The sequence below is a fragment of the Corvus moneduloides genome, chromosome Z, assembly GCF_009650955.1.
Source record: "Corvus moneduloides isolate bCorMon1 chromosome Z, bCorMon1.pri, whole genome shotgun sequence".
NCBI lineage: Eukaryota > Metazoa > Chordata > Aves > Passeriformes > Corvidae > Corvus > Corvus moneduloides.
Window position 1 is genome coordinate 46913496 of NC_045511.1, and position 20787 is coordinate 46934282.

Genomic DNA, 20787 nt, shown 5'->3' on the forward strand with positions numbered 1-20787 from the left:
GGGCCCGGTCAGGCGGGGTCAGAGGGGCCCGGTCAGGCGGGGTCGGGGGGGCCCGGTCAGGCGGGGTCAGTCAGGGGGGCCCGGTCAGGCGGGGTCGGGGGGGCCCGGTCAGGCGGGGTCAGAGGGGCCCGGTCAGGCGGGGTCAGAGGGGCCGGGGCCAGGCGGTGTCAGTCCGGGGGGCCCGGTCCGGCGGGGCCGGGGGGGCCCGGTCAGGCGGGGTCAGAGGGGCCCGGTCAGGCGGGGTCAGTCAGAGGGGCCGGGGCCAGGCGGGGCGGGGCGGGGCGGGGGGCGCGGGCGCGGCGCCGCCAATGGCCGCGGGCGGGCGGGGCGCGGCCGCCATTGCCCCGTCCCCCCGCGCTGGCGGCCGCCGGCCATGCTGGGGCTCCGCCGCGCCTTCGCTGCGCTGCTGCCGCGGGCAGGGCTGCCGCCAGCCGCCGCCATGTCCACGCTGCTGATCAGCCAGGAGCGCTACGCGTGGCTGCGGGAGCTGGGGCTGCAGGAGGAGAACCCGGGCGTGTACAACGGGCGCTGGGGCGGCCGCGGGCAGGTGCGGGGGGCGCGGGAGCGAGGGGCGGCGGGGCCTCGGGGGTCGCGCCCCCTTCGCCGGGTGAAGGGGCCCCGCCGCTCACCGCTGCCGTCCTGCTCTAGGTGGTGACCACGTACTGCCCCGCCAACAACGAGCCCATCGCCAGCGTCCGGCAGGTGAGCGCGGCCGGGGCGGGAGGAGCTCCGCGGGCCCTGTGGCCGGAGCGAGGCGTCCTGGGGCGTTGGTTTGGACGCTGCGCCTGCCCGCGACCGCGCTGGCGAAGGGCACGAAACTCCCGAAACCACGTCAGGGGTCCCGGGGATGTTGAGTCCAGGGCGGCCGCCGGGGCTCGTCGCAGCCAGGGCCTGCTGCTGGCAATATGCCTGCGGCTTTCCTGGGAAGAAAAACAGGCTGTTTGCCTTCTTTTATTTTTTTTTCTTCTTGTCTCTCCAGCCCTCCGCCTCGCACTCGTGCCAGCAGAAAAGGGAAGAGCAAGGGTCCCTCCCTTCCCTTTTCGTTTGTTACTAGGGGAGTTGCAGATTAGGGGCAGATTGTGGCTGAGTGCTCCGGGGGAAGTAGGAAGAAGAGCAACGTGGCATTCAAGTAGTAAATTTGTGAAAGTTTTTAGTGTAAGAATAGCACTATTGTATAAACCTACTCCTTTTGTGTATTAGGACGCAACTAGCCCTTGATGCCCAGTGAGGCTGATGGAGTAGGATGTATATATATGTGTGTGCGTGTATGTATATATACAAACATTTATAAACCCATTATTTTTTATGGAACTTCCTCTAACATGAAAATGATGGTTTGTTGTTTTGTTTTTTTTTTATTTAGGCAGCACATATTCTTTTCATTGACAGTGACTTCAAACAACTTGTCATTCGGGCCAAATTGTGTCAGGATACAAACATCCTGTAAAAGTGGTGTCCTGTAGTGCAAGTACTCTATAAAAATGTCTTGAGTTGGATGCAGCTTTTTTGTGGCATTTCTGTTGGGGTTTTGATTTTCCTAACTTTGACGTGCTTCTTCATGTAGGGTAATTTGGAGGATTATGAAGAAACAGTAAAGAAGGCTAAAGAGGCATGGAAGGTCTGGGCTGATGTAAGTTAATGGAGACTTTTCTTTTATTACAGATCTCTGGTAGAGCCAGGCTATTAAATTCCCCTGTCTGGGGGAGGTGTAAAAATATGTTCGTACTGTGTGAGGTGCTCTAAAGCAAAAATCTGCAATAGAGACCTCAAGAAACAAGCCCAGACAGTTTGTGTGTGGTACCATTGGGGTACAAAGATGAGGACATGGACTTGTGGGATATGTTTGTTTTGAAAACCCTGGCAGAGTTACCGAGGCTTGTGCCTGTGAGCTGTTCCCAACAGGTCTGGTGAAGTTCAGAAACCTTGTAGCAAGTAAACTATCCCTATGCATGTTTCACTTCCTGTCACCGCCTGCTTTCTTCTGGGAAAATTCTGTGGAGTATTTGGATGTGTAACATGTATCGATCATCTTGTTCTCATGGCATGAGGAAGACTGCTAGTTATGAATGTGGGGTTTTTTTGTTCACCCACTGACTTGATATGTCACAGGACAACTGTGTTGTTCAAAAGCGTTAGTATTATGTTGTGTATAGTAGCTAAGCTATTTTTCCTTAGCTGGCTGTAGTTCCTGGTGCAGCTGCACCAGCTGTGTCCAGCCAGCACCCACTCTGTTGATGGCTGTGCCAGGCTTGGTTCTTACAGCTATCTGGTGTTTCTTTGGTAGAACCTGAAACCTGGATTTTGAGAGCATTTTTGAAAGCATTCTATGTTTTAGCCATCAAAGTAGTTTGCCTTGTCTGAAGACAACAAAGTTTAGGACAAACTCAACAGCTTCCTCAGGATATGTTAGTACATGTACTTTTGTTACAGTTTGTGAGTCTAATGTTGGTGACTTGTAACATTTTTGGTAATAATCTGAAAGCAATCCAACACATACAAAATCAACACATCAAATGTTTCTTGAAGACTTTTTCTCAAAGCTATTTGTTAATAATTTGTGAATTTTGTTGTTCGTAATGAGCTTACTTTACTTGTCTGTAAAGAGATATGCTTGCATGGTTTATGTATTTCTCCGCAGTCTTGTTTTTACAGAGAACTGCTGTTCTAATCCTGTAAATCCTGTTGCATATGGTTTGCAAATTGATCCTGGCTATTGATTATTATTTACCATACTGATACCACATTAAAAAAATCTATTAAGGGTTGGTATATGAGCTCAATATTTTCATGATTGAGGTTTCTGTGTGTCTTAATTTCTTTTAACAAACTAAATATCATACTGAAAGAAAGTATGAAAATGTGGCATTAAGTATGCTTCAAGGCTCAGAAACCAATAAATGCACTTCTATGAAAAAAGCTCATTTCTTGAGGTGCAGCTGGTTGTTTGGTGGCATTGCGGGTGAAGTAGATGAACAGAAGTAACAGAATTAACAATCTGAATGCTTCTGGCAATATTCAGTGGAACTGAAGCTTTGAACAGACAAAATGTGTGCAATGTTATCAGTCTCTGTGAGACAGAAAACAGTTTCTTGTAAAGCAGTGCACATGATAAAAATGAACAAGTAACAGCATTAGTTTCCTTTATCTTGGGAAGATAAAGGAAAAAGCACAGCAGTCAGTGATTGCTTAGTACAAGGACAGAAAACTAGCAGTATATATACAGCAGAAGTTAGAGATGTTGAATCTCACATAGATTCTTCTGTTTTGTTTTGACTAGATCCCTGCACCTAAACGTGGAGAAATAGTGCGACAGATTGGTGATGCCCTGAGACAAAAAATCAAAGTTCTAGGAAGCTTGGTAAGGTATTTTCAGAAGTAGCTTAAATTTTTTGGCTGGGGGGGAGTGGGGAATGAGGGTAAGGGGTGTGTCAAAACTGTTTTTTTTTCAGTGATACTAACAGTTTTCTCTGCAATACTAACCTTGGTAATGGTTAAATAATTGCTGTTAGTTCTGTTAGCTTGCCTAATTAAGTTTTCATTTTGAAAAGAAGGAAAAAATTTTAAAAAGTATTATGTCATGGAAACAGCTTGAAGCTGTGTGAGGGGAGAGTTCGGTTAGTTATTAAGAAAAGGTTCTTCACCCAGAGGGTGGTTGGGCATTGAACAGGCTCCCCAGAGAAGTGGTCACAGCAGCAGCCTGATAGAGTTCAAGAAGTGTTTGGGCAATGCTCTCAGGCACATGATGGTGATGGTGCTGGGCCAGGAGCTGGACTTGATGATCCCTATGGGTCCCTTCCAGCTCAGGACATTCTATGATTCTGTGATTCTATGAAATGACAATATATAATAGGAAAAGAAAAGTTAATTTATTATGGGCCTGTCTGGGAGGAGTGGTGCAACTGTTGCCCTGCTATTTTCTCTCTTGTCTGTCAGATAGGGCATTTTCTAATACTAAAAGTATCCTGAAAAAGACCTTCTTTTAATACAGAGCTCTTAACCTTGAGCTCTTTCTCATGATCTGCAGGAATTTGCCAAGTGACATGTGGAAACATGAGGCTTCTGAAGTTGAGATGGTCTTAATGAGATGATCTTGCAGTGCTGTGCAGGACATAAAGGCTGAAGGACCGCTCCTTTAAAACTCTTGCTAGTTGCTAGGGAAGAAAAGGAGACAAGTGGGGAGCTTCCACTTTCTTTATACAGGGCTTGCCTGTCTGTTCAGAAACAGCTGTCAGTGAATAACTCCATGTGTAGTCAAGCCCATATTGTTAACCGTCAAAACTTTGTTCTGCTGTTTCCCTTGATGTTGTTTCCTCAGCACAGTTTTTGTGGTGGAGTTAGAGTGCTAACGTGCTCCTGTATTCAAAAACAGTACAGTTCCCCTGGTGAGTGTGGACAGATAGAAGTTTGCTCTATATTCCTTGACCAAAACTTAAGGCTTCTTGCCACATTTTCTTAGTTTTCCCAAATAGATAATATGTCTGTTCAGCTCTGCTAGGATTGAAGAGGAACTTCAGGGTGAAAGAAGTGCAGTAAGTATTCAAGTTTTAGGACCTTGCCTGGCTTAAGGATATGTAAATAGTAACTATGTGGAAACTCATCTTTCTCATACGCTGTAGGAAATTTCCAGCCTTGCCTTGCCATGCCCTGGTGAAGTATCCAGGTCTTTCTACTGCACTTACAGACCCACTGCTGTGTTTCTTAGTAAATATGTCTGATGCCCCTCTGTTTTTGGTCACAGATAGGGGCTGTTCCTTCTGTCTTGAGATGACCACTGGGGTCATAGAAATACAGTTAGTCATCTTTATGTTAACCTTCACGTGGAGAGAAGAATCCCATGGAAGTGCTTTGAACCTGATTCCTCATTTAACAGCCTTTTTAAAGTACAATCATCAGTGTAAAGTGGTAGGTGATATCTGCATGAAGGTCACACCTAGCTATCAGAGCATGTCTAGAAAATTGAGTGGAGATAAGTAAGTGATTTCTCAGTTCCTAAATTTTCTCACTTTTGGGTGAAGATATCTTCAAATACCAGCTTATTCTCGATATATTTCAACTGAGTAAGTCTAACATATTTTTAAGAGAAGGATGTAGTTTATGATTGACTTCAGGAAAAAAAAATTGATCCTAAACATCCCAGATTACTAAAATACTAAACATGTGTACACATTTTCAGCAGTATCTGCAAACAAAATCTCTCAAATTCACTGTGAGATGTTGTAAAATGAGTAGTTTGCTTATGAAAGAGTAGCCCTTTTCTTTTGCTGGAGCAGAGTAATCCCGCTTTTCCCAACTTGTTCCTTGCCTGGCCCACAATGTAGGCAAGCGTGCTGAAGTAAATCCAAGGTTTTGTTGATCTAAACATATGAATCTCATTAGTGTTGGACACTCCTTCCAGCAGTTTTTTTTAAAATTTTTCTCTATTCATTTGTTTCCTTTTCTAATTTCTTCCTGTTGTATTGGAATGTGGCCCTTGTCCAGTTGTCCATTGTGTTGTTTCTTTAAGTTGTGAGTAAGTGGGAAGAGGTGAATCTCTTCTGATGAAAAAATGTGTGGTAAAATCTTACTTGGTGAGTAGAAACACCTGACATTAGTGGGATACAAAATATATTTGGGATCCAAGGGATTTTTGTAAAAAAAATTGTCATAATATGAATTTTTTCAGGTCTCTTTGGAAATGGGAAAGATTTTTGTCGAGGGTGTTGGGGAAGTGCAGGAGTATGTTGATGTCTGTGACTACGCTGTTGGTTTGTCCCGAATGATTGGTGGACCTATTTTGCCTTCAGAAAGTAAGTATGTGTGTTATTTTTTCGCTTTTGTTTGTGGTTTTTTTTGTTGTTGTTGTTTCTTTTTTTTTTTCTTAAAGAAATGAAGATATGGAGGTGTAACTTAAATATATGGTCTGGTAGCGCAGCAAGATCTCTGTTCTGTGTGTCATTTAGGGAGATTTAGGAATAGATGTGGTGGGCAGTAGTGCCAGCTAATGAAGTAAAGAATAAAGTGACAGATAAGCAGGTCAGTCCATCCATTTTCTCTGTTCTTTGAAGCATTAGGTTGTCTTTGATTTCTTTATTGATGAAAGGTGGTAGAGGAAAGTATGTAAAGGGTTTGGAAGTGTACTTATAAAGGAGAGACCTCTTTGTCAGTTGTTGATTAGCACACAGTCATCATTATGTTAACTGAATAGCTAAAATAATAAAACTTTATGTTGTGAGGTCACTAGGTTTTTGCACAATCTAGCTAACCTTGATCCAGGTAAGCTGCAGAGCACAAATAATACAGCTCTTCACAAGCTAATGCTGTGGTGGACTGAAGAGTGGTGCTAGGTTTCTTGCTTATGTATTTTCCCTTTATAAAAAAGCCTCAACATGAAATGGCTGAATGCATTCTCTTGTGGCTTTGCTTTCAGGACCTGGCCATGCCCTTATAGAGCAGTGGAATCCCGTTGGGTTAGTAGGAGTCATCACAGCCTTCAACTTCCCCGTGGCAGTTTATGGGTGGAACAGTGCAATTGCAATGATTTGTGGAAATGCTTGCCTCTGGTAAGATCTGGCTCTCCAGCCAGTTAACAGTATTTTTAAATTAGAGAGCTATTAACTCAGGCATGAAATTGCTGTTGAGTATCGGGTGTTTCGGGATATTTGATTCTGTCTAATGTGGGCTTAAATTCTCTTTATTTTTAGGTCTGTTTGTAGTCTGAGCGTTTTTTTTTTTATTTTGTCGTAACCTCTTTTTTGAGGTACTAAGGTACAGATGCATCCAGGACTTAGCCAAATGGCCCGTGAATAAAGAACCCAGGTTGAGAGCTTGCAACAGTGGTAGTTAATATATTCAGAGTTGATACAGCTAAGGTTAAAAATTTAAATAAGTAGCTTTACTTTTTCTCCCATCTCCTGCTTTGCTTTCACCTACCTGCTTCGCTCTAATGTCTGGCCTAGCCCTTGTCCACATGGATTTCAGTAGAAGTTCTGAATGCTCAGCTGCAGAAGGAAATGCTTGAGTTCCTGTCTTCATTTGTACCTGAAAACCAGCCTAATCAAAGTGTGCTGTAGATCAGAGACCATAAAAGTTGCTTATTTGAATTATTTCTTATTCTTAAAGAATTGGAAAGAATAAGAAGATAATGTAACTCTTTTTTTTTTTTTCTTTTCTTTTTAGGAAGGGTGCTCCTACAACATCCCTTGTTAGTGTTGCTGTTACAAAGTGAGTTCTGGTTTCCTTGATCTTCATCTCAATAAAAAGGAGAACTTCTCCAAAGAATAAATTTCATAGTGATACTTACTTTAGGTTTATTGTTACTCTATATCAGCATTTTAAATACTTATTCTGCATTACCAGTAACATTTATTTTAAAATACTAAATAAAAGTAGGCTCCTTAAAATAGGTAATTACTAAGTCTTGTGATCGAATATTAACGCCTGAGAACAATTAAACCAAATCACTACTACCCCAAAACCTCCAGCCAGTTCTAATGGTTCATTCCCTATTTGCACCTGCCAGAAATCTTTAACATTTTTACATCTTTGATTCCAGGATAATTGCCAAAGTCTTGGAGGATAACAAGTTGCCTGGAGCAATCTGCTCTCTGGTTTGTGGTGGAGCAGACATCGGGTAGGTAACATTTCTTGTGTTTTGTGAACCTTTATAGGAGGTAAGGTATATTCTTTGAGATACTTCTCATAAAGTTATTCTGGTGTCTAGGAGTTCCCAGTACATGCACATGTTGCCATGATTTTTATCAGCTGGTCTGAAACTCTGGCCCTGTGCTAAATATACTACGTATGTCTACTTGCTGGTGTGAGATCAGCAGCTAACAAAGAACTTATCAGATACTTAATGAAGAGACATGACTATGTTAATATTCTACCTCTGCATATGCTCACACCCAAGGAATACAGGTGATATTAAAGTCCCCCTACCATGTTATTGAGAGTTTTCAGTGTATAGTGCATTAGCCTTTTAGATTAGTTGTGGAAGAGAATAATTCCCCTTTTCTGAGCTCATGCAGGACTCTGCACTTGCTCATAGATGTATACATCTTGTACAGCTTGGAAGCTGTACAATCCAAATCACTTAGTTGGATTTTTACAATGTGGAAATTCCCAGTACAAACACACATTCAAATATATCTTTTGAGCATTTTAAGAGAAAGCAAAACATGTGGCAAGCATTAAAAAAAGTCATAGATTTGCATATTTTCTTATGGATCATAACAATTGGAGCTAATCTCACAATATACTTTAGACTGAGTTTCAGTATTACTACAGAAATACTGAAATTACTACAAAATGCTTTTTTTGGCCTGAAAAAGTATAGAGAAACAGCCTTGTTCCTCTTTTCTGGCCAAGAAGCAGCTTTCCTGCCATTAGCTCAGTCACCTGATGTTTCAAAGAAGTGGCTCTGGCTTTAAGGATCTCCCTGTTTGAAGCTGATGTATGTGGAAGGTGCAAGCTGCTTTTCTGTCTGTATGTCTTTTGTTGACCACAGTGCTTTGTGTCCCATTGTGCAGGACAGCAATGGCAAGAGATGAGAGGATGGACCTCTTGTCCTTCACTGGCAGCACAAAAGTGGGCAAGCAAGTAGCGCTTATGGTTCAGGAGAGATTTGGTGAGTGTGTGGGTTCTTCTCTGTTTCTTTCCATGTTAGGTGAAGGCAGTGGTGCCCCATAAGATTTTAAAGTAACAGTTTGTTTCAGCTGTGCTATCTCTTTTTTGTTTTGGATAAATGGGAGTTTGAAACTGCTCAGAGATACAGATGGCATTTTTCAGTTACTTCTATTACAACTCAGATTTTTTTTCCATGTTACCCACAAATCCATAGTCCTAAATTAATTTGGGGAGGGGTGTGGTGGTGTTCATTAGTGTTTGATTGTATGGAGATTGTCAGGGTGAACAACCAGAGCTTATGATCTTTTTGCAGTGTGAATAGAGTACATGAATGAATTCGCCCTCACCGTTTACTCCTGATAAATACAGTAGAAAAGTGATTTTTGAGGTGCTGGTTTTTTATTACATATTTAAAAGTGTATAGGCAAGAATCTCAGCTGCTGGATTCTAACTTCTTAGTTTTAAGAAGAGCCCCTTGCAAACATGTTTTTTTCATTTTATACATTTGAAGTTCATATAAATGTGAAAAAGCCCCCCAGAAACCAGAACAGATAGCAAATATTCGCGCAGGTGTAGGTCAGGATTCTTTCCCTCAGATTGTAGATAAACAGTTGCCGGGGAAATGAATGAGCTTACTTAAATTTCATGTGCCTTTTGATCTTTGTAGGACCTTATTCTTTACCTATGTTGCACTGTTTATGCTGTAAATTTTTCCTGTTTTCATCTTTTCTTTCCAATGCTATTTTTTGCCTTTCTCTGGGCCATAACTGCTGTGCAGGTATCTTCACAACATGTGATAGATGTAGTATTTGGTGTAATTTTCTGCTTTGGCAAGAGTTGACTGTGATCTCTAAAATCTTTTGTTTATCTGGAAAAATATGTTTAATGAAGCTTAGCTCTAGTTAAAGGTGACCTCACTGACTGAGGTGCATTGAATACATGTGTGCATGGCATAACTTATTTTGTCTTTTTCATTAGGTCGAAGCCTGCTGGAACTGGGAGGAAACAATGCCATTATTGGTAATATGCACTGTAGAAATTTAGTCCCATAGATGATATTTGGAAGTTAGTTTGCAAATATTTATAGCTAATTGTCCCTTTTTTCTGGCATGTTTGTTTGTTTTTCCCTGCCACACTGGACTTTTAAAAGTACATGTAGTACATATGAAATAGTAGAATGTTGTGGGCTTTTCTGTCTTTGGTATTGTGGAGGAGGTAGTGTTTTAAAATAAAATGTGAGAGTCCAAGGTCTTCTAAGTAATCAGTGTTGAAGAGGAGAACAGAATGAGAGAAGCAGTAAGCTTCAGTAATGGGTTGTGGAGAATGCTAAACTAAGTAAGCTTGATTTTAGGATAGTTCTAGTTGTAGAATCATTAAGTTTTGAAAAGGCCTCTAAGATTGACTCTTAAGTCTTAACCCAGCAGTAGCATATTTACCACTAAACCATGTCCCCAAGTGCCACATCCACATACCTTCTGAGTACTCCCATGGATGGTGACTCCACCATTTCCCTGGGCAGCTTGTTCCAATGCCTGACTGCACTTTTATATGTAATCTCGTGAGCACTATACTTCGAGGGTTTTAGAGTAAAAGTAGATATATATAAAGTCTAAGATACTTATGATACTTGAAAGAAAAGCACGCAGGCATTTATTTCAGTAGCGCATTTTTCAGGTTTAAGTTCTTTAGGGTATGATCCAGTTCCTAGATGAACAACATAAATACTACAAAGCTGAGCAACATGGTGGAAAGAATATATAATTTTGATAAATATGTAAATTGCTGTTCTCTTATGCAGTTGCCTTTTGTTTCACCTTTCTCATATTCTGGACAAATGTGCTTTTTACGTATATTTCATCTACTCTTTTGAAAATCACATTAGAGCAGGTCCTTCTTTTTCCCTATGCTGCTTTGTAGCCAGTAGTATAAACTTGTTTTATGCTTTGGAAATGGTTTCTTTTTTCATATCAAAGTCCTACTTTGCCTGGAATTGACTTTGAACAATTGCATAATCATTGTTTGGTTGGACTTTGTCCCAAACTTAATAGTAGTTTTGGATGCTTAAAGAGACTTTTGTGGGGCTGGTTAAGCTCAGTGGTATTTTGGGAATCCTTTGAGCTTTATAAAACATCTCAATGTCTTCTAGCCAGATGAATTTGTTCAGCTCATTGTACATTTTATATTACTGTACACCTGTGTGTTTTAGCTATGCTTTCTGGAAGGCCACCTGGATATGCTTTACAATTGCTACTTTATGCTGATAAACTTCTCAGTGAGAGATGGACAAGGTGGAGAAATGTCAAGAAGTTGTTTGTAGTTTCTTGAATTAAAAGGAAGCTGAAATTATTTGCAGACTCTTGCAGAAGGCTCTCTTCAGTAGCTCAAACCTACATTTATGTCTAATTGCATATGTCTAATTCCAGCTGCAGAGAAATAGTAGGAGCTTTAAGGTGTTTCTTTGTATCTTACCATGCTGTGCTAGTGCAACTTTTCCTAATGCTTCTTGACCAACTTGTCAGTTTCTAATACTGTTTAGCATCTTAAGTGTTGTGAATGGCCTGTTTACTTCAGTAACATGATCATGTTTTAATTTTTTTTAAGTGTTTGAAGATGCAGATCTGAACCTAGTCATCCCATCTGCTCTATTTGCTGCTGTGGGAACAGCAGGCCAGAGGTGCACAACTGCTAGAAGGCTGGTGAGTAAATAAATGTGTATTGTCTGGTTTAGGTAGCTCTGAATTTTATCTTAATTCCAAATTGGCTCAGAAAATGCCTAACAATTCCTAATATTGTGAAGAGCAACAAATAATATTTGAAACACATTTTTGTTTTGTGAAAAATAAGTATGGTGGAAAAATAAGAACATAGTTTCAGTCCAGTGTAATTCTAGCTCTAAACAGTTTGTTTGTATGTATTTCTAAATATACTAAAAGCCAGGAGAATGCTACTTGGCATACAGAAATTTCTCTCTGTTTTCATTGCCAGAGCTTTGCTTGTGACTGCTGCAAATTTTGGTGCAGTGTTTATATTTCAGCAAAGCAAGGGGGTGTGTGTTGCCTACTTTGTTAGTAATTCTTAACCAATCATTTTCAACAAGTTTAACGGTGTTAGAGTGTCAGCCAGTGTCTGTATAGTCTTTTCAGAGTTGGGTTGATTGGGTAAATATTAGCCAAAATGGATGTGGGTTAATTGATTTGGGTGTATTGGAAGGGCAGTGATTCCTCAAACTGTAGCAATAAAATTTCTTGAATGTTTGTTCTAGAACACTAAACTGAAATGTTTACAGAGCACATCGATAACACTGATCTGAGATGGGGTAAAATTAAAACAGATTTTTGTTTCTTGGCTTGTTTTAAATCTTCATGGTGAAGATTTTACATCTTCATTTTCTGGTGTTGCTGCTGTTTGGAGGCCAAGGCCTCTGTCTCTTTTTAACTTTGGGATTTGCTGAATAGGAACAGCACTATTTCTATTCTTCATTCAGCCCCCTTCAAAGTGCAGTAGTACCTCAGGAATAGTTGCATAGACTGCGCTGTCTTACAACTTTCTTACCACATTTTAGTTTCTCCATGAAAGCATCCATGATGAGGTGGTGGCAAAGCTTGCCAAGGCCTATGCCCAGGTCCGCATCGGTGATCCATGGGATTGTAAGTAGCTATTTCCAAATCATGGGTTTAGGAAACAAGTTGCTGTTGGTTTCTTTCTGTTTAAATTCTGATGGGATTATACATCCAAACTATCTAATTTTAGCACTTTACCAGGGGGTGGAAATAGCTGTTTTTATTTAGAATACAAACTCTGAAAGGAAGATGAAGAATCTGGCTAATACTGCTTATCCTGGACAGATTAAACAGTTAGTCCCAAGACGTCGTGATAAGAATATTGGCAAACATATGCAGTTTTGCTGAAAGTATGCTTCTGAATCTTTTGTTTTTAGCTGACACTCTGTATGGGCCTCTTCATACTAAAGAAGCAGTGAAAATGTTCCTTGATGCAGTAGAACAAGCAAAACAACAGGGAGGCTCTGTGGTCTGTGGTGGAAAGGTGACTTAACTTTTATTTTCCCTGCTACATTTTGTGCTCTAGGAAAAAAAAAATACAATAACATGATGACTAAGGCCAAGCTTGTATGTCAGTTTGTCCTGTCAGCCACTACAGGATGGTAGTTTAGTCAGACTGAGACAGTTTGAATTGGAATCCTGTCTTCAGGGTAAAGGCAGTTCTACTTGGAGGCTACTCTCTCCTCCAAGAAATGGTTAAGAGCTTTTGGCTGTTTCTTACACCACTCCCCAGTTGCAAGCAATAGTGAAAATAAAAACAGCAATTTAAATGGTAAATGTCAAACATGTAACAAAGGAAAATTGCAGTTCTGTCCCTCACAATATCAAACTTGAGGAAATACTGGAGATTCAAGACAACTACTTGTGCATCTTCATCATACAGGATGTTTAATTTACATTGACTTGTCATTCTGGGACTTCTTGTCTTTCATTGGCAACTTTTTTATACCTTTAAAATTCTATAAGTAGCTTACAAGTAGGAGAAAGGAAGTTTCATCTGCTAGCCTTTACAATTTGATTACATCCTTAGTAGATATAAGTTATGCTTCTGTATTTTAAATACTTAAATAAATAAAATTTAAGTTACTCAGACTACCTGGCCTTCTGTTTCTTATTGCTCAACTGTAGTAGTCAGACCATGATGGATTCCTTTCCTACACTAGTACCAAGCTGGATGCTGACTGGAACTTACTTAGTTATTTTTTATGTATTTTGAAGGTTATAAACCGCCCTGGAAACTATGTTGAACCAACCATTGTGACTGGCCTTCCTCATAACGCGCCCATTGTCCACACTGAGACATTTGCTCCCATACTGTATGTGCTGAAATTTAAGGTAAAATAACAGTGGGGAAACAGGTGTCAAGGATGGTAACAGTAGAGTCACGAGAGAGATCTCAGATGTGTGTGTCATATCCGTGCAATTGTCCCAGCACTTCAAGAAGTGGTAGCTCTTATTCTGCACTGTGACATATCCACTGTTCACCTTGCTGTGTGGCTGCATTTATGCGAAGAGCACTGGAGTTAAGATGAGAATCTGTACAGGAATAGATTTCTATTGTTAGTGTTCGTTGTTGATACTGATTGTATCTGTTCAAAAGCAGACTGTGTTTTGTGCAGCAGTGGAAGTATTGCTGACGTGGTACATGTGTATTTGCCCACTGCCATTCTGGACATTTGCATTATGGCTGTGGCATGTTGGGTTTTTTCTCACAGTGCTTCTTTGTAACTGCTTTGCTTTGGATAGCCATGTCTTAACCATTGACACATGCTCCCTTTAGGAGGAAGAGGAGGTTTTTGCCTGGAATAATGAAGTAAAACAAGGTCTTTCCAGCAGTATCTTTACCAAGGATTTGGGAAGGATTTTCCGCTGGCTCGGGTATAATTTAAATTACTTTTATACTTTCCTGAGGCATAAGATCACAGTCTTTCATGTCCTTCGTAAAACTATGCATAATGCTAGTTGAGCATTTTATAGCCCTCATTTTAGGAAGAGAGCCTTTCCTGATCCTAAGGAGGAATTGTGTCTTACCTTTGTTTATAGGCCAAAGGGATCTGACTGTGGCATTGTGAATGTTAACATCCCAACCAGTGGAGCTGAGATAGGAGGTGCTTTTGGTATGTTACTTGTGCTTTTTCAGGTCTCCTTTTTCAAGGTTTAGTCATTTAAATGACTAAATGTGAAGAAATCAATGAATTTAATTTTGAATCATACTGCTTTAGCAGAGAATGGATATTGATTAGAGGTAGTTGGGTTTAAACTTATAAAAATACCTGTATTTGGTTTTTAAAAGTTGCACATGTTATTTCCTTTCCTCCCCTCCATCAAAGGAATGTAACTCAGAGTTATATTCTGGAGGTGTTTAAAGATATAACCAGGTGGAAAACTGTTTAAAACAGTTTTAATTTAAACAATCTTGAGCAATTTTTTGTATATTTGCAGGTTTATATAAGATGTACAGTGTATAGTATTTTTGTGAGAAAGTCTTTAAATGAACATTTTTGCCTTTATTTCTCCTTTTTGTGTATACTTAAGGAAGTGAGGGGGTGGAAGAAGAAGTATTTACATTACCATTTAAACACTACAAGAACCAGCACATTCTTGTACTCTTGTCTCATGTTAAGACAAAATATTTTTCAAACAAAGTCCTCGGGTGCCAGCATGATGCGACTTTGAACTCCAGGCAGATATTTTTTTGCATCAAGCATGAGGAGAGTGCTAGCTCTGTGTGTTGTATGGGGTGGTAATTTAGTTCAGATATAGGACAAGGGTAAAGGAACAGTTTTTCCCATGTATTTTTATTAAAATGTCTTACCTCCTGGATTTAGTCCAGATTCCCATGTCAAAAAATAGGTTTTAATTTATAACGTTTTTGCTACAGGTGGTGAAAAGCACACTGGTGGGGGAAGAGAATCTGGAAGTGATTCATGGAAACTTTATATGAGACGATCTACTTGGTAAGACAGACCAAATAAATTTATATTACAGATGAACTTCCAAAAGTTCAAAATATATGAATCCTTGACTACAAGGCTACTATCTTTACTGAATGTGAGATAATCATCTATAAGTGTAATTGCCTTTTCTTCACATTCATAGTAGAAGAAGATTTGGAGGGTTTTTATAAAGATCTTTTCTTAACTTTCCAAAGGAAAAAAAATAAGGTGGTTTTGGGTTTTTTCCCCTCCTTTTTCTTGATTTTAAACTCATCTGAAAAATTACTGAAACTTGTCAGGAAATACACTAAGTTGCTACTACAGTGAGGGGACCATGAGGGCACCACTACTGCCTCTGGTAGGTGATTGAGCTGAATTGGTTATCTCTCCAGAAATCTGACAGCTCATAGTGGATGACCATTAGTATCCTCTGCTGACTTCCATAGCCTTTACCTGTGCTGTCTTTGCTTTCCATCCAAAGGCTTATGAACATGAGAAATCCCACCTTGATTTTTCTATCTGGATGTTTTCCTAGTAAGAAATTAAATAGATGAAGAGAAAGAAGATTCACCATAAAGGAAGAGATAATAGAAAATGTGGTTTTTCTCTGTACATGGTTACTATGTTGAAAACAGGAGTTAAGTTAGTTCGTAATTTTAAATAGGCAAACTGCTTTTGAGAAGTCCTTTATTTAGATGTGACAGGAATCAGAAGCTTGTATGTAGGAAGTGGACTGCATAATCTGTCTCAGTGATTATGTGTGGTCTCTAAATTCATGTTTCTCTTTCAGTACAATCAACTACAGCAAAGATTTGCCTTTGGCTCAAGGAATCAAGTTTCAGTAACAACCTTATGAATGGCTGTGCTACGAACCGTCCTGGTGTTTCAGAATCAAGCAGCTCCTAAGCATTATGGGGATAAAAATTAATTATATGAAACCAATTCTGTCTGAAAATCAGCCACTCTTAAATTGCTTCGCTTTCTATGTATGTATTTACTAATTTAGTCCTCAAATGAGAAGTATGTGGTCTTTGGGAAGAAGGGAGGGTGACTAAAACTCACAGGCTTGGATTCAGGTGGCCTGGATAACCTGTTGCCTTAACACTGTGTTTCAGTACCAACACTGCCTCTATTCCCTCCCCACTTTTTTGCTAATATTTCTAGCTATGAGGTCTGTTTCAAACTGTGTGCCAAGTTTCCTGCAGGTAACTGGTGCTGTGGGGGATATTTGGGCTGCAGTACAGGGCTAATTTTCAATGCATAAATAAAAGTACATTTTGTGAGATATCTTGGGCTTCTCATTTATTTTATTCACTGTTTTTGAGCAGGAACATTCAGTGGATTGTCCATTTTCACACACTGAGCTGCTAGTTGGGAGAAGGATCATTGGACTAAAAGCACTGCTTTAGTTTTCCTGTCTCTCCTTCAGAAAGGAGACTTTGACCACACATGTTGGGAGATAGAGGTTTACTGTAGTGTCTTGGAATAGCCTTTTAACACTTGAAGGGATTACAGCCAATTCAGGTTGTCACAGCTCTTGTGATACCCTACAACCAAACTGGCTAGAGATGAGAACTGGAGATGCAGTCAGAGGAAATACTTTTCCAGGGAAAAGGCACATTGTTTGCTTGCATTTCACCTCAAATGGGAATTTCTTTTGGCCACTGGAGACTTCAGGCAACAGCAGCTCATTTAGGAGCCTTGCTCAGGACTCAGGATGAGAAAAAACACCATGCTACTAGACTGATTTTAGCTTTTCACAAAGGAACTTCTGAGGTTCTTAATGTATTGGTTTTGGGGATTTCTTTTCTTCTCAGTGAAGAATCAATCTCTGAACATGGCAGAACTGTTCACTATGGGCTAAGATTCTAAGAGTCTGACTTGACTACTGATTTATTTTGTTGATGTTTTAATAGCAATGCCATACAAACTGGGTTGAAAGTCCACCATACCACACTGCTAGTTGGTCTCCTTTTGGCTTTGTTTGTAATTTTACAGTGCATAGTGTTTAGAATTTTACATCTGTGTTATAGAAGGTATTTTGGGTGTCACGTTCTGTAGATCATACATTAGGCTTGCAAAGCTTTTTTCCTACTGAATCTCTCACTGCCAGGTGTATTCTCTCCTCTAGTTCTTTGTGTTTGGACATTTCATTACAGAGTGTTGTATGTTAGCACACAGAATGAACTGACATACCCTAAGCAGGCAGATAATCACTAGCAGATAGAGCAAAGAAACAATTCAATTCCCAAATTTAATTGTTCAGCAAATAGCACCAGTTTATAGAAAATACTCTTTAATGCTGTTCTGTGGCACTGCATGTTACTATGAAACTCTTAACAATGGCAAAATAAGTTCAAGAATTCTCTTTTCTTGCTGCTTACTATAGTTTTTGGATAGCCTCATGTCACATCTGCTTTTCTTGAAAACAGAAGCTCTTTGTAGGGTAAAGTACTCTTTTAGGGTAAAATAATTTCACAAGTCCAGTTTAATTTACAGGAATAAGGTTGATTCTGCCATCTGGCTTTAGATTCCGGAAGTCAGCTCGTGAATGGAACAAAACTGGTATGGCGAGTGTTGTTTGGTCTTCAAATCATTATCTGAAAACCAGTATGAATGGAATAAACACACAAATGTGATGAAGAGGTGACTGCATAGCAAACATGCTAAACAGTTGAAGGTTAACTTGACGTCTTGATACATAATTTCTTCTTCAACAGAAACTTTTGGGTAGCCTTACAGAGAACTCAGCATGAAGTACTTGTCACTACCTCTGTGTTTTACGAATAAGTGGGTTAGATCCACATTATGTAGGCAGAGAATGGGCTCTCTGTAAGTAGGTTACAAATTCAGCGCCACTTGTGCTGAGTATGGGAATTACTATTCCAAAGATCTGTTATCTGCATTGTCACTGGACTGCTAGTGTGGCATCAGAGCAGGTAATCAAAATGCTGCTTCTCTTTCTGGACAGCTTTGAATTCCATACATGTGGTGCTGAACAATCCTACCAGAACTAAGTGACTTCCAGTGAAGTGGCTCTGAGAAGAGTGATTTTTAAGGACTGCTACAGATTATAATATGTTCTGGCAAGGATTTAGGTCCCTGTAAGTAGTTATGATTATGATGAAGTATTAAACTAAGGAGGTTTAAAGATATGGTAAGCACCCAGCTTCTCAATTTCTGCTTTAATTTGGAAAGTCCACTCAGGAGATTGTAAACTGCATTAGCTGTCAGTCAGTTATGTCACCCAAGGAAACCAATTTTGAGAATTCCTAAAATGTGTTTGGAGCTACTGGTATGTGCAACATAATGGAACTTGCAGTTTTAATACAAATTCTATCAGCGTCTTCCACTGTTGCGTAAACTTAATTACCACTGAGTGTGTAACACCAGTGAATAACAAGTGTTAAATGACACGTGATCAATAATTCATTTGTTAGCACAGTATTGCTTACTGTGAAATGACCTTGATGGGAATAGTCTTGCAAGTAACTTCCTTTCTTTTTGCCATATTATTACCTGAAGAAAAATAAAAATTCTGCTAATATTTTTGCTGAAAAACAGAGAAATTGCTTTTTTTAATGGTGAGAATGTGAGCTGCAGGCTGCCTCTCTTCTATCTTATTGTGTCCTATCATAGCTTCTCCTTGCAGAGTTGATGATTTTCAGGAACCAAGAATACTGCTTGTCAGTAGTAGGTCTCAGCTTGGAATTTTGCAAAAAGCGATCCCACAGTGCTGAGTTTAAAACAACTGGGAAAGCATTCCCCATTTTATTTCAGCAGTAACGCACCAGCCCATTCATGTTATATCATGTTCTTTTCTTGTGTTTCCGTTAATCTGTTTGTGTTGTTGCTGGATGAGTTCAAAAGAACACAGCTGCCAGAACTCTTAATTTGTGGCAGCTATGTTTGTGTATGAAAAATCATCTGTACAGGTGCTGCATTCAAGTCTCATTAGGTATACTAATCCATTTGTGTCTCTGCATTAATCTCATTTGTAACTATTTGGAAAAGTGTAAATTACAGAAACTTCTATGCCTCTATTTTCTTGTGAATCACTGCCTATTTTGTCCTGCACTGAGGTGTTGGTCATGTACTGCATAAGTGTATCCTCTTATTTTCCTAGGTGGAAGCAGAAAAATATTTTGAGGCTTTTATTATAGGGGTAAAATGACTTAATCACATAGAATCAAATTCTTGAGTAAAAACAGTGTCTTTGTAAGGATTTTTTTTAGTGTCTTCTCTTTGGTATTCCTTAATCAGCAAGCCATGCTGTCATGTGGTACATGCTTGGTGTTTGAATGCAATCAATCCATTAGTTTTCAGTGTGCAAACATCTGCTGCCACTGAAGTGCTGCTTGCAGTGAGAAGTGTCTTTTCTCACATTTTAAACATGGTTGCCCTATGGATAGCTGGTACAAAGGTAAATACTGGTTAGCAGTCTCATTTCTGCTAAATTATTAGCACTGATTTTCCATACAGCTCATTACTTTCCTCCAAACAATAGGAAAATGCATGTGCATTTTGGGACAGGGACTTACTCAGCAGAGCATAGCAAAGCCTTTTTAAGAACCTGTGTGTTCCTCCCGGTGTCGCTGTTGGTCGGGCTAAAGCCTGCCCAAGGGCATTCTTTGCATTTGCTAGCCAGCTGTGTAGAACACAGACCTCTTTGTCTGAATGTTTTTTATGTTCCAGTACATCTGGGACTGCTGCCTCTGAGCTAATAATGAAATACACTGCAAAAGCCTCAGTTGATTAGTGCAATTGTTATATAAAACATTAACTCCAAAAGCCAAAGGTTAAAAATAATAGTGTTTCAGCCAGGAAGAACAAATGGTTTAATACATACTTTACCCAGTATGTTGCTGTGCTCTGGCATTATACCTCTTTTCCTGCAGCCTGATTTCAAGGTGGACTTACGAGGAAAAAACAGTTCAAGTGAGATCTCTGAATTTCAGAGGAAGGCACATCCTTTCGATACATTGAAGTCTGGAAAGCTCGCAGTAGGTGGCAATTGTGTTTCATGCCTCCCTGACACTCTCCTTACAGGTGTCCCAAACCTCCTGAGCTGTGATAGTGAAGTTAACATCACCTGCTTGCTTATTGAGCAGAGTGTTACAGAGGTAATGAAATGACAGCGTGCAAGTTTAAAAATGGGAGATTGATATAAAGCTCTCTTGCTTCTAAGGATTTTTAGTTAATCCACAAACTGTTGCTAAGTGATTATTGTCTCCTGTCTTCTGTGGATTTTGTGAGGCCTCTCATTCACTGGCCTGTGATTTAGACTGACCTATAATACAAGCTCAGTCCAATGTGGCAGCTGTACTAGAAACATATCTCAAAAGTGTAGCACATACCTCTTCTTTGAGTTGTATTTAACTACATTTTTTACCACAGTTGCTGATATTTTTATTAATACACTTACCACAAGAAGTGTGCAGGATTTCTGTAGAATCCCAGAACATAAACCTCCTTCTAGTTCCTATGTGACTGTATTCACTTACAACTGTATTTGCTCATGATTATGTGTTTGAGAGATGGGGGCTCTTTGACACATTCCTCTTCTCAGTTTGACCTAGACAGCAGTTGATTTATGGTCTTGGTTTAAAGCAGAACAAATAGCAGAAAAAGGTTATGGTGATGTTTCATGAAACAAAGTAAGTCAAACTATCCTCCGAAGCTTTGTT

At 40.0% G+C, this 20787-nt stretch overlaps 1 protein-coding gene across 1 annotated transcript; it reads left to right on the forward strand.

The window, feature by feature from the left end:
• The first annotated feature begins 347 nt into the window (after positions 1–347).
• ALDH7A1 (aldehyde dehydrogenase 7 family member A1) lies at positions 348–16387 on the forward strand. Its single transcript, XM_032095609.1, has 18 exons — positions 348–547; positions 649–702; positions 1565–1630; positions 3278–3358; positions 5663–5786; positions 6407–6539; positions 7156–7200; positions 7532–7609; positions 8508–8605; positions 9583–9624; positions 11206–11300; positions 12167–12251; positions 12542–12648; positions 13383–13499; positions 13945–14042; positions 14208–14281; positions 15046–15121; positions 15891–16387. Exons 1-18 carry the CDS (start codon positions 374–376, stop codon positions 15943–15945), a joined length of 1602 nt encoding a protein of 533 aa, XP_031951500.1. The 5' UTR covers positions 348–373; the 3' UTR covers positions 15946–16387.
• Positions 16388–20787: the final 4400 nt, after the last annotated feature.